General features: G+C 38.5%; 1 protein-coding gene across 4 annotated transcripts in view; it reads left to right on the top strand.

Annotated features, from left to right (window-relative positions):
* The window catches only part of Vps53 (VPS53 subunit of GARP complex), a 145043-nt gene that overhangs the window by 86001 nt on the left and 34060 nt on the right, over positions 1 to 24982 (top strand). For all 4 annotated transcript variants that reach the window (XM_027924437.2, XM_071603931.1, XM_071603932.1 and 1 more), the window contains 4 exons: positions 7871 to 8113; positions 10016 to 10163; positions 18407 to 18489; positions 19807 to 19885. In XM_027924437.2, the coding sequence (XP_027780238.1) occupies positions 7871 to 8113; positions 10016 to 10163; positions 18407 to 18489; positions 19807 to 19885 (553 nt within the window). The remainder of the gene's footprint in view (positions 1 to 7870; positions 8114 to 10015; positions 10164 to 18406; positions 18490 to 19806; positions 19886 to 24982) is intronic.

Here is a 24982-nt window from a genome sequence, read left to right as displayed (position 1 = left end):
TAAGATACCACTTAGGAACAGAAAAAAGATTAATTATTTATTTTCCTGTTAAGGTACTAGGGATTCAAGCAACCCACTTTGATGACCATTTTCAATTAGAGCACCATCTTGTCTTATCAACCCAAATTCTTATAAATCTTATTTCAAGAAGGTTGTAGCATGTCTGAGATATCCACATCCTTTCCAAAAGACCTACCTCATTTGAAGAGTCACTTTTCTGAATCATAATTCTGGTATCCATTCTCACATGACCTTGATTCATACAAAATGTACTCATAATTCATGATACTTTGGGCAAAGACCAGGCCTGCCTTCCTCCAGGCCTCTCCATTTCTCCATGAAAGATGCAGTGCTTGGCCTGCGTTCAGCCTCACTAGGATGTTTTTAGGCCCTAGGGAAGCAGTAGCATCCCCTCAGAAAGGAGGACTGAGTAGGTTATATTATGATGACTCCAGATTAAACGGCAGAAGTTTAAGTAGAAGATAGAGTTTAAGAACTCCATTTCCTCTTCTGTCAGAGGAGTCAGATAAATTGATGCCAAAAACAGTGGTTATTAACCTTTTGTGAATTATAGATCCTTTTGAGAATCCATTGAAAACTATAGATTTTGTTGTTTAAGAAAAAAAAGAGTCCAATTATACCCACATACTAGTTTTGAGTATAATTTCATGAGGTTTTTAGGAAGCCCTTCTGCCACCTCAGTCAAAGAATCCTGAGGCTAGGAAAGGAACTCAGGTGGGACTAATTTCGTGCAGTTACTACTCTACTATAAAAATCAAAGGAGAAAAGTCTTAGATTGTTCACCAGCTCCCAGAGGACACAAAGCACAGTATGGTGGAAGAGTGAGGACCTGAGTGCCAGATAGACCTGGATTTGAATCGGAGCTCTGAACTTACTAGTCTGGGACTTGAGCATGCTACTTAGCCTTTCCAATATTTTGTTCTCTATACAGTGAAGTTCATAATGCTTATGTCATTGTTTTGTGGTGAGAGTGAAATAAGATGACAGTAGTGGTCCTTGCACACAGTAAATGGTGCTTAGGAACTATTCCTGCCTTGCCTCCCCTGATCCCTGATTGGTTTCTTTCTCTCTCTCTGGTTTTTTTTTTTTTTTTTTTTTTTTTTGGTGATGCTGGGGATCTAACCCAAGGCCTTGCTCATTGCTGGGGAAGTGCTCTACCACTGAGCCACACCCCCAAACCCTTCCCCATGATCTGGTTTAGGACTCCTGTGTAGGTAGGCAACATTATCAATGTTGCCAGTCTCCTTCTGGGCCTGGCATGGAGTTCATCTTCTCACCTCCCCAGCCTCCCACCTGCCCAAGGAATATTCTGGCAGCACCTGCCCCAACCAAAAGCCAAGCAATAGTAGGAGACCTGAGGAACCAGTTCTCAGGGAGGAAGCAAGAAGTAGAGTCCCAGTGGCCACCTCTTACGCAGATTAGGCTAAGCTGTCTTTATATGCTTGAAGTGGTTTTCTCAATTTTTATTTTTGTTCAAGGAAGAAGTTAGTATCTTTACTCAGGAATATATAGTGATTTCCCTTGACTGATTCTGCAGAAGAGAGTTCTACCTAGTCACTGTCTTCACTCCATTCTGTGTTATTTATTAGTCAGAGAAGTTATTGATGATGCCATTTTTGCCCATTTTCCTGAGTTCCTGTAACAGCTTGTTAAAATAGAGCTCCCCGTTCCCCTTTCTGACTTTGTCAAGCCTAGAGTCTCTCTGTAACTAATTGTTTGTTGTTTATTTTTAATTAATTCCAACTGACCAAAGAGTTACAAAAATTGTACATAGGGCTCTTTTGTGTTCTTCGTGCAGACCCCATAGTTATCAGTTACCCATCCCAGCTTTCTCTCATATACACGTGTGTATATATACACATACATTTTTTTGAACCATTTGAATTCTTTAGTTGCAGTCAGTGTGTCCCATTACTCTTCATGTTTTATTTTAATATATTTTTTAGTTGTAGATGGACACAAATATCTTTATTTTTTTGTGGTGCTGAGGATCAAACCCAGTGCCTCACACCTGTGAGACAAGCGCTCTACCACTGAGCTACAGCCCCAGCCCCTCCTTCATGTTTCAATGTATGTTTTCTAAACATAAGGATACAATCTGTATAACTACAGCATAAACATCAAAATCAGGAAATTAACTTGGATACAGCATTATCATGTAATCCATAGACTCCATTCCACTTCACCAGTTGTCCCAATCATGTTTGTTTTTAATCCACTCAGGATCCATTCCAGGATCACAGGTTGCATTTATTTGTTCCTTCTTTTTCCTTCAGTCCAGAAGCGTAAGTCAGTCCTTTACCTTCCATGACCTTGAAATTTTTGAAGTGTATAGGCCAGTAACCTTGTGGAATGTCCCTCAGTTTGGGTTTCTCTGATCTTTCCTCATGATTTATATATGCAGCAATGGTGCTGTGTTCTTAGTACTTCAGATCAGGAGGCATACATTGTCAGTTTGTTCTCAATGATCTTGAGATGTTCATTTAAAAAAATTTTTTTTAGTTGTAGGTGGACACAATACCTTTATTTTATTTATTTATTTTTGTGTGGTGCTGAGGATCGAACCTAGTGTCTCACAGGTGCTAGGCAAGCGCTCTACTGCAGAGCTACAACCCCAACCCAAGATGTTCATTTTTATTAGTTGGCTTTGATGTTGTCTGCCAGGTTTCTGAATTTATTAACAAGCAATTAACAAGTGTTCAGAGAAACCTTGAAACTGTATTAATAGCCTTTTTCCCATCTTTCATTTACTTTTTTTTTAACCACCCATTGATGATTCTTGCCTGAGTCATTTATGACTATGATGGTTTCCAAATGTTGCTATTTTACTTCCATCACTTCTTCTACACTCATTAGTTAGCATTCTACTTTAAGAAAAAGCTTTTATTTCTCCCTTACTTATCTATTTTGGCCTGGCTCGTGAATTCCTATTTTATTCAATACATATAGACTTTATTGTCTTTTTCCCCATTTTCTTTATATTGGAATAAATTTATACCTACAAAAAATTTTTAAATTGTATAAATTTTCCATATTTTCTTTACCCTCAACCCCCTAATGTTGACATTTTGCACAATAATAGCAGAGATTAAAACTAACAAGTTATTGTTGGTACAATAGCATTTACTAATCTCCAGACCTTATTTGAATCTTACCAAGTTTTTCATTCATGTCCCTTTTCTTTTTCAGGATCTATTATTACTTAATGCTTAAATTGTCCCTAATTTGACCAGAAGGAACCTCTCCAAGCTGGCTTTTTATTTTTTTTAACATATCCCTGTCAGTTTTTTGAGTATTTTCCTTCATTCTGGCACAATAATATATACCAGACTTATCTTATACATTCATAGCCAACCCTGGGTTATCTGTGTATCCAGTGATCTCTTGTTGTATTGGTGGAAAGTGATATTTAGGAACCACCTTCTGAGTATTCAGTATGCTCATTGCTGTGTGTGTATCATTGCTTACATGCATCTATATATACATACACATCTTTTTTATCTACTTATCTATTAAAAATCACAAGTTTATGCTATACCTTTGATTCTAATTTAATACCACAGGAGTTACTTTAATCTCCCCACCCCACAATGGTAACTATCTTCGACAACAGTGAGAAACTTTGCTCCCAACATCTTCAATTATTTACTACATTTTCCCTTATGTAAACTGTCTCCCAGCCCTACTCAAGCCAAACCTTGGTTCTCCAACCTCTCTGGCCTCCCCATATCCAAATCCCTAGCCCCCAAAAAAAGAGAAGGGGAAGGGGTGCCTATTAATGTGAGTACCCTTGAATGAACAGTTCTGTAACTTTCTGGGGATTGTAAGCTACTTGACCCTTGCTGACTCCCTGCTTCTCTTGCCACCTTTCTAACTAGCATCTTTGCCCACCTTACTTTCTAATCAGAATATCATTTTTAACAATGCTGACTACAGATCCATCAGAAGAAATTGGCTTGGTCATTCATGGTTAAGTTCAGTCGGCAGTGAGATGGTCCCCCCAACACACTTGTTTTAATCTATCCCTGTACTGATGCCACTCTGCAGTAGTTTTTACTTCTAGGACATTTCATTTGTTAGTAGAGCCCCCAATATAATCTCACATGACCTCAAATACTTACACAGTTCTTGGACACAAACTGAAGCTGCAGGGATGAGGGTAAAAGGAACCACACATCCATGGTATGTTTCTTCAAGCTGAGGAGAAAGTAAATAACAGCAGTAATACCATATGTTTGCTAGCACTTTATAGTTCAGAAATCATATCATCACAGAGTGGATAGAGCTTGGAGTCAGACATACCCAAGTTCAGATTCCAACTTCAATAAATTCTGTGACCTTGAACAAATTATTTTCTATTCTCAGGCTTAGTTTATACATCTATAAAATGGGGATAATAAGGCCTTTTACTCAAAGCTATTGGAAAGATTAAATAAGGTTATACTTAGAAAACATTTAACACAGTGCAGACTAGGCTTGTAGCCTAGTAAAAGAGACAGACAAAAAAAAAAGATTGTGGTACACAGCAATAAGGGAAAAATGTAAAAATGTATGAGTAGGTTGCTGTGGTAATTCAGAAGAAGAGTATAAAAGTCTGACTAAAGATCAGACTTTTCTCATTTGTGTCTTTGACTTCAACCAACTATTTCTCCCCCTTCCCATCCTCTTCCTCATATACATGTGCTGTGCTCACTTCCCTCTCTGAATCTGCTACAAAACTTACTCTGTAGCCTTCTCTTATTTTCTTTGTCAAAATCAAATTGTCCATACTGTCTGTACTGCAAAATTAGCATTTTGTTACTGTCTTGAAATCTAAATATTCTAAGTGCAAAGTTCTTAATTTCTCAAGTCTAATAGCAAGGACTGTCCTAACCCATAAGCACCTGGGTCAGGACTTGACACTTTGTAAACTCTTACTGGGTTGTTGTCTTAGGGTATAAAAAAGACCTCTTTGTGATTCTAGTCAGAAGGTCATTGTGTCAGACATCTCTTTCTCCATGAGTCTTGCATGAAGATCTTGCTAAAACTCAGGGTACGTTTGATGCCTAGAAGAAATGATAACCTTTCTTCTTAAAGTTGAATTCATTTATATCTTCTGACAGTCCTTCAGGCATTCCACATAGTAAGGGGTTCAATCAGTATTTGGCTGGATAGGATCATATACTCAAAACTAATGATCCTGGGATGGGGTTGTATTGTAGCTCAGGGGTAGAGTGCTTGCCTAGCTGTATGAGGCCCTGGGTTCAGTCCCAAGCACCACATAAAACTAAATAAACAAAATAAAGGTATTATGTCCATCTACAACTAAAAAAATACTTAAAAAAAAAAAAAACTAATGATCCTTACCCATTCACATTAGGGTAGCTTTTACTGCTTATTCTATGAAAAATGGTCTCTTCAGTTCCTGATGTCTTGTATGGTATCAAAGCATGCTAATGCAGAGAGTGAAAGAAGGCAGAGCAGGGAAGATTTCCTTGACTATTTATCATATATACTAGAGAGCAATGTCAAAAGTTACTCAGTGGACTTTCAGCAAAACAACAATCTTTAGAGGTTTTCATGTATAAATTTTCTTTATGCTATATGATCATAATTAATTATAATCTTATTCATCAGGTTGGCTGTGAAATAGGAAGTAGGTGAGTTAAGTCTCCAGCTTTTAGAGGAACAGATGAGTGATTAAAGTAAAAACACTTAAGAGCTCTGGCCCCTGTTTTGGTTGGTACCATTGAGGGAGAGATTCGAATCTCTCCTAAGCAGACTCAAGTAGAATCTTTTGCTTTCTGTTACAGGTTCTTTTCCACTTTAGCAGCCCCATCCCATATCCACCTTCCCACCATTTCATCCCTATCTCTTTGGAACAAAATGTGGAAGTTGAGCTACTACATATACATCCTCCCAACTAATAGGGAGCTTATGATAACAGACATGAAATGCAGGATTCTACTACTTTAAAGCAAGCAGCTTTCACTTTTTGTACCAGCTTCAACTTAGGAGAAGTGACTGGCTAAAATGGTGTCTCAAGGATTCTGGAATTATACTGTTGATCAGTAAAAATAAGACATTGTTAATTAGCATTGCCCACCATGGTCTCAGGGTGGGAGAAACTTGGTGTGTTTTTTGACCATTTGGCATCCTTATACTGGAAACTAAAGTGTTAAAAAGTTAAGTGGAGGGCATGGGATGTGGCTCAGTGGTAGGACATTTGACTGGCATATGTGAGGTCCTGGGTTTGATTCCCAGGATCACAAGAAAAAGAAAGAAAAAAAATCTAATGGCAAATGACAGGAATTCCAGTTCAGAGAGGATTGCTGTGACTTGGAATTGCACAGTGAGGCCTGAGCCAAGCTGAAGTGGAAGGAGTGTGCTTTGGCCAGGGAGGCAATAGGCAGAGGCCCAGTTGACAGGGAAGGAGGTGAAGCAGAGGACCTACAGGGTGACTGGCCAGAGTGGAGGTCAACCATGGAAGAGAGGTGGGAGGGTAGATGGAAAAGTAGGGTAAGAAGAGGTTGTGGGGTGGGGTGGTGATCATGGAACTTTCCAAGGTCAATTAATGAGGTTCTTCTCTGCTTTCTGTTACTACAGACAAAGACGTAGCCTAAGCTTGAATCTCTTTGAGGGCAGAGTAGCCACATCTGGATATAGTAAACTTTGAATAACAAGATCACTTGAGTAAAATGTCATTTTTTTCCTATTCCTGCTAATTGATGCTGTGTGTGGTTCTTGTCTTTTTCTTCCTATTGTATAAATACATTTTAAAAACACAGCTGGATTCCTTTGGCTTTAGACAGCTGCCTAAAAAGGTGCCACATGTCAAAAAGTGGCAGCCTCCCATTATCCATATAGCACAACCTCATAGAGATCAGTGGTTATAGCCCTGCCGGATTCTAGCTGGTGATGACTTGGGGTGATTGAGGCAAATTCAGGGATGCTTGAATGGGAAAGGGGAGACAGATAGCAACCACTATCACCACTGTGGCCTGGGGCTGGCCTGAAGCTGCTCCTACCCATTCTTCTCCCAAGAGTTTCATATATCCTTGATTCTAGAAGTTCTAAGAAGAAATTACAAACTGAATGAAGAAGGAAAGCATTAGTTTTTGTCTGTTTATTTTTAAGTTTATCTTTGTTTAGGCATCCATCCTGTGGACCCATTCAAGTTGATGGTGTCTAAATCTCTGCTGACATCATAACCTTTTTTGTGAAGTAGAGTCTTGAAAAACATTAGGCTTGGAGGCAGACTGCTTGCTTTTGAACTATGGCTTCCCTACTTTCTTGCAAATGACCTTGAACAAGGTGCTTAACTTCTCTTTACCTAACTTTTTTGAAAAGGAAGATAGTACTGTTGCCTACTTCAGAAGATTATTATGAAGAATAAACAAAGTTCAGTGAGATGATACTTACAAAGCACTGCCATGACATCTGGCACATCATAAGTGTTTAGAAAGTGATCACTATCATTAATCCATGGGGTTTTAATTTGTGGAAAAGGGAATGGTGCTAAATGGTGGTAGGAGTAGTATATTTACTCAAATGGTAGATTTATGAACTCAGTTCTGCCACTGAGTTTGGGATCAAAAGCGATCATGAAATGCTTTGAGAAGTTTGAAGCAGTACATAGATGCCAAACTCTCTTGCTGCTGTTATTTTAATGGTTATTTAATTTAATCATGATTCCTATTATAGGGTGAATGATGGTGGTAAATGATGACTGATAAAAATGAACCCAATTTTAAATTTCAGAAACATCAGGAATGATTAATTAAGGCAGCAATTTATGTACATTTTGTAATCAAGCACATTTGCTATATCTTTTTGGAAGTGAAATAACATTTTAGTTTCTTCTTCCTAGAAACCTTGGAGAGCTGATTGATAGGTTTGTGGCCGATTTCAAAGCCCAGGGGCCACCTAAGCCCAACACTGATGAGGGGGGCGCTGTGCTCCCCAGCTGTGCTGACCTCTTCGTCTACTACAAGAAGTGCATGGTACAGTGCTCACAGCTCAGTACCGGGGAGCCAATGATTGCCCTGACAACCATTTTCCAGAAGTACCTCCGAGAATACGCCTGGAAAATTCTCTCTGGCAACCTGCCCAAGTGAGTCCCGCTCTGCACAGTCAGAACAATAAAGTGAGATTTGGAATATTCCTAAATATGGGAATCTTTAAGGAAATCCATTCTGTAGTTGTTTACTGAACTGCCAAGAGCAGTAAGGCGGAAAATACTCTTACTGAGTCCCCAAGGATCTGATGCTGTTTCCTTTCTGATGACATTCCAAAGCTGATCAAGACCATTAGCAGAGATGCCCCCCTGGCTGCCAGTGTAGGTTACATCATACCATGGTGGACTCTAGGGAGTCAGTCCTATTATGTATAAGTATTTAACTTACATAGATTCAACAATAGCTACTCCCCCCACCAAAAAAAAAAAAAAAAAAATGAGGTGATGGAAATAACTATTCAATAGCACAGGTAATTATTTTCAAGCCTCATTCAGTGTGATTATGTCCTACAGTGATAGATGGGAGCATGCATCCAGTTTTTCCCTTTCTTGATTAGGTTCCCAAAAATCTCTCTTGTTTGTATATCTTGCTATGCTGGATGTCTGATGTTTAAAGATGTGGTAGGATTTGTGAGGAGGGGATTACACAGCACAGCTCCTGATTACAGTGACCCCACTATATTCTGAGACATTAAAAGATTGTTATATTGTTTGTTACTTAAAACATGTGGATCATTGAACTACCATTTTAGAGATGTTTTGATTATGTAGCCATTTCTACTGCAACATGACCTAATATAATGCTTCAGAACTTAGTATTTACAAACTATCCCCATAGGTAAATCAACAATTTGAGAATTAGTTTCTATCATTGTTACTCATATGTGTCACAAATGAGTTTTACATTATTTGGAAGAAAGAGAATAGAATCCTGTGCTACACAGGATATTTTAAGTGTTGAGTATAGTTTAGAAATGAGAAGGTCTTTGTCTTTATCTATGACAAAAATTATTTGTAAAATTTAATAACTTTTGTCCTGATTATCAAGATAATACAAGTTCATTATAGCATAGAAAGCACAGAAAAGCACAAGAAAGAAAATGAAAATCACCTATAACCTCACCACCCAAAGAAACACTGTGTGACTTTTTGTATATTTTTTCCATTCTTTATTCGTGTGTGTGTGTGTGTGTGTGTGTGTACATATATGTGTGAGATGTGTGCTTTGGTTTGTTAGTGTAATAGAATTGGGACTCTGTCACTGATAGTCTTATACCCTGCAGCTTTCACTTAATATCCTGTGAGCATGTTCCCATATGTCTTAGTCAGTGTCCCAGCAAGAAACAAATGGTACACTCAGCTGGAATTTTGTTAGTTTATAAAGACACACTGTTCACAGAAATGGGGCAGGGCAAAAAGAACCAGCAGAGGATTCTGAAAGATCCACATAAGAGTGGGTAATTATTGTTACCTTAGATCTCATATGGACGAGGGACTGCCCCTCAAAAACTGTAATCACAGAGGATGGGAGCTGCCTTTTGATCTCTTGAGTAAGGGCTTCAGGAAGGAACAGTGTCTTATTCACTTATGTACTCCTCCCTCTACACAACTTTTATTAAATTCCAGTGCAGAATTTTCTTAGTTGAAGCAGTTGGGTAGCAACTTTTGTGCTATCAATGATTCCAAATGAGTTGTATGAATTAGGAAATTCAAAGCTAAAGTGATAGGCAGCCCAGCAAGTGTCAGCTTGTCATAGTTAATACGACTGATTACTGACTCACTCTTGGCATTGTCTCTTCCTACTCCTAATGGTGCAGAGTGTCTAAACAGATGATAGTCAAGGTAAGGTCAGTAGGAAAAGGACTCATTGTATGTGGATTTGTTTGGGCCACAGCCAGCCTTTCTTTCCCGTTTTTTCTTTGTCTTAAAATGTGTAGTTTCCATTCAAGAAACAAATTAGAAGTTCAAACCTGACTAGTGTCTGTTCCCTTTCTTCAGAACCACAACCAGCAGTGGAGGGTTGACCATCAGCAGCCTTCTCAAGGAAAAGGAGGGCTCAGAAGTGGCCAAGTTCACTCTCGAGGAGCTCTGCCTCATCTGCAGCATACTAAGCACAGCAGAATACTGTTGGGCCACCACCCAGCAGGTGAGCCAACCATCCCTGCTGCCCATGTACCACCTCCTTTTCCTGGACTCCCTGGACTCATAGCTGAGAATGAAGAGCATGAGCCCCAAAAGGTCGCATTCAATCTTGGGCAGACCAGTTGGCCTCCCACAGGGGAAAACTTACTATCCAGCCAGGAGACTGCTGAGAGAGCCATCTTACAGAAAGGCCTTGTTAAAAGGAGACTGTGCAAGAAAGTATGACTGGTCTCCCTTAAGTAGTATGAGCCACTCAGCAAGCATGAACTCTTAAAAGTAGGTCAGTAGCACTGTCTCCCATATGAGAAAAACAGTAACAAACTTAATGGTACTGGGCCCCACATTTGGTGGCAATCAGTTATTCCATTCTCAGAAGCTTTATTAAACTAAGTGAACTCCCTTGGGCTTTTGAGAGTCTCCTGAAGTTTACATAGCATTCTGCATCTGCTAAAACAAATAACCATTGTTTGGATGCTGACGTTCAGGAACTGTGAAGCAGGAAGGGGTGATGCCTCTACTGGAACCCCCCAAGTGGCAGAAGTTCAGCAAACTGATTTTGCAGAAGACCCAGAGAAAATTTCCATTCAGTCTTAGACATGGGATGATTAGAAGTTATTTTTTTTTTCATTTATTCTTGGAGCCACCTAAGTCTAAAAGAAAGAAAATAATATGGGAAGGTTCTGTTCTTCCATTCTTGTGTATATCATTTACTCATGTCTAGATCATGGGAAGATAGTCATAGATGATAGTTCAGACATTACAGCTAAATGTTATGTGATCCAGGGCACAAATACAGAAGGCCAAATAGGAAATGTTTCTATGAGGACTGCAGAGTTGAAGTCAGCCAGCCAGCAGTAGAGGCAGAGGCAGTAACATATTCTGCTTAGAGAACGGTCACATTGAGTTGCATAGAAATGACCTGCAAAAGTTTGGTCTTGAAGCCAGAGTCAGCAATACATTTAGCCCCCAGGACCCCAGAGCAGGATGTCAGTATCTACCAGGACCTCCAAGGGAGGGGTCCCAGAGTTTTGATGAAGAAACACTATTTAAGTATTTTGCATATGTGCAAAAGAGAAAGCCTACACATACAGAATGACATTATTTTTAAAATAAAATAACCAAGCTGAATACAGTGGTGCATGCCTATAATCCCAGTTCCTCTGGAGGCTGAGGCAGGAGGATCAGTGTTTGAGACTAGCCTTGGCAACTTAGTGAAATCCTGCTTCAAAATAAAAAACAAAAAGGGCTATACATCACTGGCTATTGACATCACAAAAAAACAGGGCTCAGGGTGTGCTCACTGGTAAAGCATCTTTGGGTTCAATCCTCAGTTCAAAAAAAAAAGATAAAATCACCATAATAAAAAAGAAAAAACATAGTAAAAATTATTACTTACAGTCCCATACCCCCAAATAATCATATCAGCAACTTGGGTTATTTTCTTTCAATCATTTTTATAAACAGTTTTGTATATTATAATCTTAATTCAGTTTTTACATTCTTTTATTGTTGCTGTCATAGCATTAGCATTTGTCTTATTACTAAAATGTTTTTGTTACTAGCATCTTTTATGGCTATATAACATTCCATTAAGGGGCTATATCATGAATTATTTAACAGTATCCTTAATAATTGTTTTTACTATATCAAATTATAAATAATCCTAAGAATATCTTTTAGAATACAGTATTTTAAATGTTTCACATTATTTTTCTAGAATAATCTTCAAAATTCTAGAAGTATTAGTAGATCAGAAACCATTTTGATGACTCATGGTATGTGTAGCTTTTTTTTAATATAATTTAGTGAAAATTGTTTATAAAAATAAATACATTCTTAGCTGCCTGGATCTCTAAATACCATTTTCCACTAAAAGAAATGAGAGATTTATGGATAAATGACTAATTCCATGTCTGGAGCAAGAAATGTGTAAGATGAGCAGATGAACCTGAGATAGCATGTCATTAAAAAAAAAGCAAGAAGTTGAGTCTGGTGGTGCTTGCCTGTAATCCCAACAGCTTGGGAGTCTGAGGCAGGAGGATTGCAAGTTCAAGGCCAGCCTTGGCAATTTTTTGAGGCCTTAAGCAACTTAATAAGACCCTGTCTCAAAATTAAAAAGTAAAAAAGGGCTCAGTGGTTAAGAGTCCCTGGGTTCAATCCCTGGTACCAAAAAAAAAAAAAAAAAAAGCAGGAGAAGTATCAAGAACTAGTATTAAAAGTCCTGACCTCTCCCTTACCTAGAAATGTGGTCTTATGTGGAAATTATGGTCTTTGCAAATGTAATTAAGTACCTCAAGATGAGATCATCTTGGATTTAGGGTAGGCCTAATGTCCATAATGTGGGAAAATGGGTATGTGGTATATGGGAACTCTCTGAACTATTTTTCCAATTGTTCTATAAATCTAAAACTATCCTAAAAAGGATAATTTATTTATTTATATTTTTTAAAGAGAGAGAGAGAGAATTTTTTAATATATATATATTTTAGTTTTCAGCGGACACAACATCTTTGCTCGTATGTGGTGCTGAGGATCGAACCCAGGCCGCATGCATGCCAGGCAAGCGCGCTGCCGCTTGAGCCACATTCCCCAGTCCAGGATAATTTATTTTTAAAAATAGTACTTACAATAGCTACTTAAAATATCAGATACCTAGGGAATATAGCTTAGCACAGTTCCCTATCAAAATCCCAGGAGGCTGGGTTGTGGTTGTGGCTCAAGGGTAGAGCCTTGCCTACCACATGCAAGGTGCTGGGTTTAATCTTCAGCACCACGTAAAAATAAATAAATAAAATAAAGGTATTGTGCCCAACTACAACTATTTATCTATCTATCTATCTATCTATCTATATATATATATATATATATATTTCATATATATATATATATATATTTCATATATATATATATATATATATATATTTTTAAGAATATATGTTTTAAAAATTTCAGGAAGCCTTTTTAAAGATATGGTCAAGAAAAGTTTATAGAGAACTAGACAATATTGAAAAAGAAGAAAATAATTGGATGTATTATTATGTGATTTCAAGATTTACCATATATCGCTGTGGGTGTAGTTCAGGGGAATGGAGAATCCTGGCCAAGTAAGTATGAGGCCCTTGGTTCAATCCTCAGCATCTAGCACCAAACTTACTACAAAGCTACAGTAATCAAGGCAGTGTCAGAGTGGTATAAGTATAGACAAATAAATTGGTGGAACAGAATGAGTTTAGAAATGGACCTACATGTATATGACCAAATGATTTTCTACAAAGGTGCCAAGTCAATTAAATAGAGAAAGGAAACTCTTTCTAAAAAATCATGGCTATTCGGGCATGCATCACCATGCCCATCTTGGTTCAGCAGATTTTAAATATGTACAACAGCCTGAACTCCTTCCTCATACCATGCACAAAACTTAATTCAAGATGGATAAGAGGTGCTGGGACTGTGGCTCAATGGTAGAGTACCTGCCTAGTACATGTGAGTCACTGGGTTCTATCCTCAGCACCACATATAAATAAATAAATTAAATAAAGGTATTGTGTCCATCTACAACTAAAAAAATATATTAAAAAGAAAAGATGGATCAGAGACCAGGTGCAGTGGTGCATGTCTGTAATCTCAGCAATGCAGGAGACTGAGGGAGGAGATCACAAGTTGGAAGCTAGCCTGGACAACTGAGCGAGCTCCTGTCTCAAAATAAAAATAGAAAGAAAAAATTAAAAGTAAAACAAAATTAAAATAAAAAGGGCTAGGGATTGTATCTCAGTTGAGATTACCCCTGAGTTCAATTCCAAGAAACAAACACACACACACACACACACACACACACAAATATACATATCATAGACTTAAATGTAAAGCTCAGAATCACAAAGCTTCTCCAAGAAAAACAGGAAAAGATCTTCACAACCTTGGGTAGACAAAGATTGCTTGGTCAGGATACTAACCAGAAAAGGGAATTTTTTTTATACATTGGCCTTCATCAAAATTAAAATTTTCTGCTTATCAAAGGACTCCATTAAGAAAATAGACGAGCTACAGACTTGGAAAAATATAGGATACACAAAGAGCACCTAATATCACCAATAAAAAGGCAAACAACCCATTTAAATGGGCAAAACATTTCACAAAAGAAGATATATAAATGTAAAATAAGCAAAGAAAAAGTGTTCAGCATCATTAATTAGTAGGAAAGGGCAAAATAGCTATTAGAATGGCTAAAAGTCAAAAAGACAATGTCAAATATGGGCAACAAATGGAACAGCTGGAATTCTCATAATCAGAATATAAAAGAATATGTATAGCCATTTGATTTTTTTCCTAAGGTCCCAGATTGAAAACTTACAGTCATGCATTATCACACCTTGCCTGCCATTCCTCAAACAAGTTCTTTTGGATACTAGTCAGTTGTGAACCTTTCACTCTCCAAAATACACACTGACAAAATCCCTAATCATCAAGTGCTCCACTATCCCATACACATGACTTAATGTGCTGGGGAAGAAAACGTTGGCCACAGGGAGATATAGCCATTTTAGAAAACAGTTTGACAGTGTCTTATAAAGCATTATGACTCAGTGTTGCCATTCCCAGGTATTTACCCAGTGTAAATGAAAACATAACCACAGAAAGATGCATACAGGGGTGGTTACAGTAGCTCAAAATTAGAAGCACTCCAAGTGTCTTTCAATAGATAAAGAGAACAGATGAACATATAATGGGCTATTACTCGACCATAAAATAGACAAGCTGCTAGTACACCCAACCACAGTGGATGACTTCAATACATATGTCAGACAAAAGAAGCTAACGTCAGAGAGCGCATGCTATATGATTCTTATTAAGATTTATTCACATATAAGCAAAACTCATCTGTGCTGATGGAAATAAGATTATGGAGGGGGGGAAGTGAACAAAGCATCATAAGGTAACTTTCTGGGGGAATGGAAGTGTCCTGTGTGTTGTTACTAGAGGTGATTACAGAGGGGTATATGATTATCAGAATGTATCCAGTTAAACACAAAGATGTATGTATTTTTTATATTTTGACTATATTTCATTTTTAAAAGAGGCATATAAATCACTTGCCCCCTATGACCTTGATTAGATACTGATTCAAACAAGTTATTTTAAAATTTTTAAAACAATGAAAGAAATATGAACATAACTAGATATGTGGTGTATTTTTTGTCTTGTTTTGTTTGGGTGGTACTGGGTATTAAACCAGTGGCAGGAGTGTTTTACCACTGAGCCACATCCCCAGTACTTTTTATTTTTCATTTTGAGACAGGGTCTCACTAAGTTGCCAAAGTTAGCCTCAAACTTGCGATCCTCCTGTCCCTGCCTCAGCCTCCCAAGTCACTGGGATTACAGGTGCGCACCACCACACGGGGTGATATTCGGTGTTTGATATTAAAGGAATTTTTGTTTTTTTGCTGAGTCTTATCTTTCTTAGAGATACATATTGAAATATTTGCAGATGCAGTGACAGAATACTTAAGATTTGCTTCAGAATAATTCAAGAAATGGGAGAGTAGGTAAGCATATAAACAAAACAAGACTGGCCATGTGATGACAATTTGGTGATGCTGGCTGATAGGTGCTTTGGTGCATTATCCTGTTCTGTGATTTTTGTAAATGTTTGAAATATTCCCTATTAAACAGATCTTTAAAGCAACAAAAAGTTTCAAATATTATAAAATCATATACATAAGGATGAAATTTCCCCATAATCTCACCCCCTCAAAGCAACCACTGTTATCTATTTAAGTAGTGTATATCCTTTTAAACATTTTTGTTGTATCTTTTTAAATAGAAATGAGGCCACACTCTACATTGCTATTCTACCACAAGGCAACATTGCTTTGTGTTTAAATCATGGACATGTTTCCATATCAGTATTACCTCAGCTTTTTTTTTTTTAAACAATGGCATACAGTGTTTCATTCATTCTTTCATTCTTTATCTAGAGATATTTATTAAGCACTTATTATGTCCTAGGCACTACATCTGGTGTTTATTAAGGATGGTGAACAGGGTAGACAAGTTTCTTTCTTCCAGGGAACAGAACTAATTGGAGATGGGATGTCCAATAAATAAATAAGCCAAGATTTAACTTCCATTGGTGTTAGGAAGAAAACAAACATTGCAGTGCTGGAGGAAGAGAGTTGCCTGAAAAGGAGGGTAGTCATGGAGGACTTCTTCCAGGAAGTGATATTTACAGGAGGAAACTGCCAAGGGAGAACTTGGAAGAGTTGGGAAGTGAGAGTGTAGCAAAGCAATGGAGCTGGTTGGGAGGCGCGAACAGGAAGCACTTCTGAGAGAAGTAGAAATGTGGAGTACAAAGGTCCTGAAGGAGAATCCCCCGTGTATGGGGCTGGGGTTGTGGCTCAGTGGTAGAGCGCTTGCATCGCACGTGAGAGACCCTGGGTTCGATCCTCAGCACCACATAAAAATAAATAAACAAAATAAAGATATTGTGTCAATGTATAACTAAAAAAATATTAAAAAGAAGAATCCCCAGTGTGTCCTACAGACCTCAAAGGCCAGTGCTCTGGAGGCTAACAGGCAAGTTGGGGCCAGAGAGCTAGATGCGATGCAAATCATGGTTGGAAGGTTGAATTTTATTTTCAGTGTAATAGGAAGGGATATTGAAGATTTTAAGCATGATAAGCCTGTGCCCTCATTTGTTTCATCAGCCCTTTGTATATGTAAATGTAAATGGTTTCCACATTTGCCAACTGTAGAATGTGAGCTTTACAAGAACAGGATCTTACCTGTTTTGTTCACTGAATAACTCCCTTACTCTGTTAGTCTGGCACAAAATAGGCTTTTGATAACTGTTGGTTGAGTTAATAAATTCTGCAAGGAGTACTTGCATATCTCTGTACATTATTTTCATTATTCCATTAAACTACATTTCTAGATGGGAAATTACCATATTAGGGACTTCATGTATTTAAAGTTTTGCTTTTTAAATAAATGGCCTTTCAAAAAGATTATACTAGCTGGGTACAGTAGTGCACACCTGTAATCCCAGTGGCTAGGGAAGCTAAGGCAGGAGGATCACAAGTTCAAAGCCAGCCTCAGCAATTAAGCAAAGCTTTGCCTAAGCAACTTAAGTGAGACCCTGTCTCAAAATTAAAAATAATAAAAAAAAGGGCTTGGGATGTAGCTCAGTGGTTAATTACCCTTGGGTTCAAGCCCTGGTACCCACCCCCCCCAAAAAAAAAAATTACACTAATTTACACATCTCCAGGAGGATTTTTTTAAATTTATCTAATATTTATTTATTTAGGTACTGGGAATTGAACCCAGGGTGTTTTACCACTGAGCTACATCCCCAGTTCTTTCAGGGCCTCCTTAACTTGCTGAGGCTGTCCTTGAACCTGTGATCCTCCTGCCTTATCCTCCTGAGCCAATGAGATTATAGGCATGTGCCATTGTGCCTGGATTATAAGAGCATTTTAAAATTTAAAACAAGGGCTGGGGTTGTGGCTCAGTGGTAGAGCACTTGCCTAGTATCTGTGAGGCACCAGGTTCAATCCTCAGCACCACATAAAAATAAATAAATTAAGGTATTTTGTCCCATCTACAACTAAAAAACATTTCTTTTTAATTGAACACAAAATATTCATTCTTAGACTGTGGTAGGACTAGGATTGCTAGATGAATCAATTCCCAGGGATATTTACAGTTCCTGGTTAATCATTTTTTTTCTTTGAGGCTGCAGGAGCATGTGTTTCTGTCTTAGGCCATAGGCTAACGTGTTTCTTTGGTTTACCACTGTGTCTCCAACATCTCAGCAAGCTGGTTGACTCATAGTAATGCTCAATAAATAATATAACTGATTAACTCATTTTACTACCACTCATCAGCAAAGGTTTCCAGTGTTGGTGGGCAAGTCTGAAGTTCATGAGGCAGGGAATATCTTAAAAATCAGGGTCTTTTCAAGATTAACTATAAATGTTTGGTGTGTCATAAGAAAAAGTACAACACTGGTTCTGAAGAAGTTTATTTTCTGGCCCTACTGCTTACTGTCTGGGATAAGCTAATCTTAATTTCTCACCTGGAAGATGAGGATAATAATAGAATCTTCCTTACAGGATTGAGAGAATTAAATAAGGATCATTGAAAGTGTCTAGAATTGTACCTGATCCATCAAACTTAGTAAACGTTATTATTATTATGGTACTCCTTTGATAATCATTAAACATATTTCTGTTTCTCTTTTTCTAACAGTTAGAAGAAAAACTCAAAGAAAAAGTTGATGTAAGTCTGACTGAACGAATCAATCTCACGGGAGAAATGGACACATTCAGCACGTATGTACCTCACACAAGTTTGCTTGGGGCTTGTCCTTTCTCCTTCATGGGGCAGCATGTGTCAGGATGTTGGCTATAGTTACTTCAGAACCTAAAAGGTTTCCAGGGCCTTCTGCTGGATAGGGATTATTTCCATTCTGTTCTCCATTAGCCATCAAGAAGAAGCATTAAAATTGGCAGCTGCCTCCTGTTCTGCCTCCTCAGATGCAGTTGTTCTTTTAGCTAACTGTTCTTTATCATTGCACTATCTAGAATAACCCAAGAGAAGAAATCCTCCCTTGGCTATCCCTATAGGAAGTTCTAGTTCTAGGCTTTCCCTCTGTCCCCACCTGCATCTTCCTGTGTTTTAGGGAGTTTTTAATCTGTTTATTTATTTTCTGGTTTTGAGACAAAGTTTTGCTATGTTGCCCAAGCCAGGCTCAAATCATCTTCTTCCTCAGCCTCCCCAGCACTCTGGGACAAAAGCATGTACCACTGTGGGCATGGGCATGAGCCTCTATGCCTGACCATCTTTTTTGCTTTCTTATTTTGCAGTGCAGGGCTTCACACATGCTGGGCAAGTGCTATACTACTGAGCTACAACCCCAGACTGTGTTGTATATTACAAAGCATAAACTGCCAGCTTTTAGCCATCGGGAGTGGGAGTGCCGGGGGAGAGGGAGGGAGGGAGGGAGGGAGGGAGAGAGAGAGAGAGAGTGTGTGTGTGTGTGTGTGTGTGTGTGTTCCAGGGGGCCAAGGGTGGACTCTATCCAAGAAGTTCAAATAGCAAAACCTTCTTAGGATATTTCTCTCCTTGTTATGACTTTGCAATATTTTTGTTATTATCAGTTCCTGTTCCACTGCCTTTAACTAGAACGAGGATGGACCAAACTTTAGCTTTCACTCAACCATTTATTGAGGAAAAAAATCAAAATTCTCCTTTTTTCCCTGACCTTACAAGCTCTATAAAACAGTTACTCTTGGAAAAGAACTCAAAGAAGGTTTTGGAGATGACAGTTCAGGGGCCTACCTATAGAAGTTTAGGTCTTGACTGGGTGGGGACCCACCCAAATAAGAGCAGTCTGAGAGTTTGCCTGTGTGTGTGTGTGTGTGTGTGTGTGTGTGTGTGTGTGTATCTGTTGAAGACGGAGTTGAGGGTGGACTCCAAGAGTCCAAGCCAAGAACAGCTAACTGCTCCTTCATGGTCATTCATTAAAACTTTAGTTTGGGGAAATGAAAATAAATTTTACACAGGTGACTAAAATATTTGGAAGGGCCTGTGTCAGTCATTCAAACAGTGGTTTTTAAAAATATTGACCACAGTGATTTGATTTGCAGTGTCATCTCCAGCAGTATTCAGTTGCTGGTTCAGGATCTAGATGCAGCCTGCGATCCTGCCTTGACTGCCATGAGCAAGGTAAGGTTTTAAGAACTGGCTTATTACTAGACTTCCAAGAGTGACCAAGGTGGTTTCTGCTGGCCTTTGCCTGCAGCTCCTTTCAGACACTTCAGTGCTTAAAGTATCAGCAGAGAGGAAAATGGAAAGACCTCTCAGGTTCCCAAAAGTGCTCACTTCATCTTGTACCTTAGGCCATTGCTTGTCCTTTGAGGATGAGACAGGGAGCTAAAGTGCTTGGTGAGACAAAAATCAGTATTGTCTTTGATTAGCATCTGACTTGTGCTGAAAACCTTAATGTGGTCTCACCAGAATGGGTATTTTTTAAGTGCTTAAAGCAGTAACTTCTGACTTATTCTTCATTCTTGCCCACTAAGAGGTTTTTCTGACTCTTTCTGAGCCCAGGTGCAAGATTATTCAATCCAATTGTGGACTCTTCATTTCCTAGTATCCTACTGATCCATCAGTCAGCCCTTGGTCCTCCTTTGGCACTTACCACATGCTATCTCATGTTCTTATTTTTGGCTTTTCTCTGTCAAAAGGCTGTACATTCCTTAAGTGTATGGATCATGTCTTATACCATCCTTTGTCTCCCATATTGTCGAGTGTAGAAAACTCTCATGCTTCTTGAGTAAATTAAAAGTAGGTCATTCTTAATTGATTTTAAGCCCAAATAATTATTCAACTATAACCTTGTAGAGCAGAGGTTGGCAAACTGTAGCCTGTAGGCCAAATCTGGTCTGCTACCTGTTTTAGTAAATGAAGTTTTATTGGAATATAGCCATACCATTCACTTATAAACTATATATGGCTGCTGTTGTACTACTACTATAGAATTGAGTAATTGCAATGGAGACCATAAAACCCACAAAGCTGCAATATTTACTATTAAGCCACTTGGTAAAAGTTTACCAATGCCTATTCTAGAATCACGGGCTCTTGTAGCATCTTTGCAAATTCTGAAGGAAGAACTTCCCTGGCTCATATTATCCTGTAGTTGTGGCAGAGAGCAATAGAAGGAACCCTGACTTTGGAGTCAGACAAATCTAATTCTTCCAGTTTTTCCTTTGAGGCTCCTGAGTGAAAGACTTATCCTGTCTGGACCCGCTAACTGCTCTGTATGTGAAATGTGGCTGTCTGCCTCCTAGAGTTGTTGTAAGGATGAAATAAGAAGAGGGTGCCAGGCCTGGTGCCTGTTATATGGCAAGTGCTCAATAAGTGTTAGTTCCTTCTGTCTTGTCAGAAGTAGTGGCCATGTCACAAGGTTCTGGAAGCAGACATTTGGCCTGAATCTGGCTTTGCAGTAATTATCAATATTTAACAGCCAAAAACGTTCACTGGAGAAAAGATGGCCTATTCAACAAATGATTCTAGCAAAACTGAAAATCCAAATGTAGCAAAATGAAATTATCTATCTCTCACCCTGCACAAAAATCTACTCAAAGTGGATCAAAGACTTAGGCACTAGAACAGAGACCCTGCACCTAATAGAAGAAAAAATTGGCCCAAACCTTCACCATGTCAGCCTAGGATCTGACTTCCTTAACAAGACTCCTAAGCACAAGAAGTAAAACAAGAATTAATAAATGGGATGGATTCAAATTAAAAAGCTTTTTCTCAGCAAAGGAAACAATTAGTAGAGTGAGGAGAGAGCCTACAGATTGGGAGAAAATCTTTACCACATGCACCTCGAAAAAGCATTAATCTCTAGGATCTATAAAGAACTCAAAAAACTTAACACCAAAAAACAAATAACTTAATCAATAAATGGGCTAAGGAACCGGACACTTCACAGAAGAAATACAGTTGATCAACAAATACATGAAAAAATGTTCAACATCTCTAGCAATTAGAAAAATGCAAATCAAAACTACTGTAAGATTTCATATGACTACTGTTAGAATGGTAATCATCAAGAATACAGGCAACAATAAATGTTGGCAAGGATGTGGTGAAAAAGATACGCTCATACATTGCTGGTGGGACTGCAGATTGGTGCAACCACTATGGAAATTAGTGTGGAGATTCCTCAGAAAATTGGGAATGGACCCACCGTTTGACCTATCCCCCTTTTTGGTTTATACCCAAAGGACTTAAAATCAGCATACTCTAGTGATGCAGCCACATCATTGTTTATAACCGCTCAATTCACAATAGCTAGACTATGGAACCAACCTAGGTGTCCCTCAATAGATGAATAGATAAAGAAAATGTGGTATATATACTCAATGGAATATTACTCAGCTTTAAAGAAGAGTAAAATTATGGCATTTTCCAGTAAATGGTTGGAGTTGGAGAGTATCATGCTAAGCAAAATAAGCCAATCCCACAAAACCAAAGGCCAAATGTTTTCTTAATATGCAGATACTAAATCACAATAAGGTGGGGGGCACTAGGGAAGAATAGCATTACCATAGATTAGATAGAGGGAAATGATGGGAGGGAAGAGGAGAGGATGTGGGAATAGGAAAGATAGTAGAATGAAACAGACATTATTACTGGATGTATATATGTGACTACATGATCAATATGATTCTGCAACATGTGCACTCAAAAAAATGAGAAATTATATCCTATCTATGTATGATATATCAAAGTGCATAAATGCATTCTACTGTCATGTATAACTAATTAAAACAAAATTTAAAAAAAAAATTTAACAATAATAGAACTAAAAGCAAAACATGGTCTTTAGAAAAGTTTTAAAGAGTGGGGGCTTGGGCGATATCTCAGTGGTAGAGCGCTTCCCTGGCATGTGTGAGGCACTGGGTTTGATCCTCAGCATCATAAATAAATGAATAAATAAAGGTAAATTCTAGCTCTCTGTTAAAAAAAAAAAAAAAAGGATGAAATGGGAAGTTGTGAAAAAGTTGATGTCACGAAGTTTCTATTTGAAAAGCTGATCCTTTCACCAATCAGATGCTGATAAGTATTTTCAGTATCCTCAGTGTTTACAAGCAGAGCACTTTGAGCAGGCAGATTGAGGCTAATCCATTTCCTTAAAGGAATATGGCTATGAGGATTCATTTTGTAGGCTCCAGTTATCCCCTGGCTGCTAGTATAGCTGCTAGTGAGTGGTCACTACATCCTGAATGAGATCTTTTCCAGCTGCCATCACTCCTGAACTGCCACACATTTCAGCCTAGAATGCAGCTGGTGGAAGAATTTTTACATTTACCAAAGGAAGAGTGTGTGTGGGGGGGGGTGTTGTTTGGGGTATTTTTTGTAAAATAACACTTGGAGGGGGTTTAACACTCCAGGTGTTGCTTATATGAATTGTCAGTTCATTAGGTGGATTTCCCTCCAGCTGCCTCCTACCCCACCATCCATTTCTCCCCCAGACCCACACTGGCAAGTATTAACAGAGACCATACCTCCAGAACCTTTTGTTTATATTATAGAAAACCTCAGACTTGGGAACACAGCAGCTGCAAGGTCATTACCTTTTGTCTGATCTTCTGGAGTTGTAGCAAAATGAAATCCATGTGATGAAAATAAACACACCAAGTGGTCACAAATTGATTCAAAATACACACTCCATTATTTGTGCCTGCATCCCATTTCGTGTAGTTTCCTCTAGGATTTTTAAACACTTTTATGACCATGATTATTTCTGTCTCTGATTTCATCATCCCTCTTTCAGGTTGAACAGTTCAGCTTAGACTGTACCTAGCACAGTGCTGGGAGTTGCAAGGAAGTCAGGAAAGGCATAGACATTATTTCAAGGTGTATAGGTTCTGGTACGCAAGGAGTAATGCTTGTGTTGAGAGTAATGTCCAAAAAACTGCAGTACAAGGCATGGTGGAATCAGTACTGTAAGAAAAGTACAGAATTTCAAAAAGGGGAGAGTTTATACCCAGGTGGGTGAGCAAGAAAAGCCTTTGCAAGCAAGTGGCATTGGAATAAAAGAGGGCAAGGATTTGAATGAATTTGGTTAGGCAGGCGTTCCAATAGGGTGGCCATGTGAGTAATGGTTTGTGAAGTCAGGAAACTCAGTTTTATTAAAATTGCCAGTCTCATGAAACATCTTAGTAATTCCACAGAGTACTGTGTCCTGGACCAGCATGATCAAGGTTGGAAGCAATCTGCCCTCTAGGCATGTGTACTCCGCTGGGGAGCAAACTCACAATGATGTAAATAGATGCGTTTTATAAGTGGTGAGAAAATGAGAATGGGGCTTCAAAATTGAGTAGTTGCTAGATGATTCTGAGTTGATGAAAGAAGGCTTTCTTGACAAGATGGAATGAGTCCGGCAATGCAGTTAGGTCTTTGTCCTGAGAGGAGACCAAGGTATCCCATGGTCTCCTCCTTCACTGGCTTATATATAGTGCTTTTATTATTTGTTCCGTCTCTACCTAGTTAGCTTTGTTTTTGCCCCTCCTCTCTGTGTTCCCCGTGCTCCAGTCTTGGAGTCATTCTCCCTTTACTGAAGGTGCATTGCTTTATTGTGGCATCCATCTTTTTTCTCATTCCATTCTTTCTGCCTAAAATTCTCTTCCCACTGTTATCTATCCAACAAGCATACTCTTTATGATGCAGTTTTAATATCTTTCCCCTTGTTAAATTGAGATATAATTCACATAACACAGGACTCACTCCCTTTCAAGTATAAAATTTTAGTACATTTACAAAGTCAAGCAGCCTCTACCACTAATTCCAGAACATCTTCATCTCTCCAAGATGAAACCTTATACTCAATAGCAGTCACTCCCCACTCCCCTGACAACCATTAATTGACTTTGTCTCTATAGATTTGCCTATCTGAACATTTTTATGTAAATAAGATCATACAATATGCAGCTTTTTGTGCTTGGCTTATTTCACTTTGCATAGTGTGGTATGTGACATATCATGCATCAGTACTGCATTTCTTTTTTTTTTTTTTTAAATGCTGGTGATTAAACCCAGGGCCTTGCACATGGTAAGCACACACTGTACCACCGTGCTACCCACAGTCCCTACTTCATTCCTTATTATGACTAAATAATATTCTACCATGTGAATATGCCACATTTTATTTGTTCATCAATTGATGGACATTGTCCCGTCTGGCAGGACACATCAACGTGGGCAGCGAACCTAGATGGGGAGGAATGAAGGGACAAGAGACACGAAAGG

The sequence above is a fragment of the Marmota flaviventris genome, chromosome 17 (genome assembly GCF_047511675.1).
Source record: "Marmota flaviventris isolate mMarFla1 chromosome 17, mMarFla1.hap1, whole genome shotgun sequence".
Taxonomy (NCBI): domain Eukaryota; kingdom Metazoa; phylum Chordata; class Mammalia; order Rodentia; family Sciuridae; genus Marmota; species Marmota flaviventris.
The sequence above is the reverse complement of the archived record's forward strand: the minus strand, read 5'-3'. Positions and strand labels throughout refer to the sequence as shown.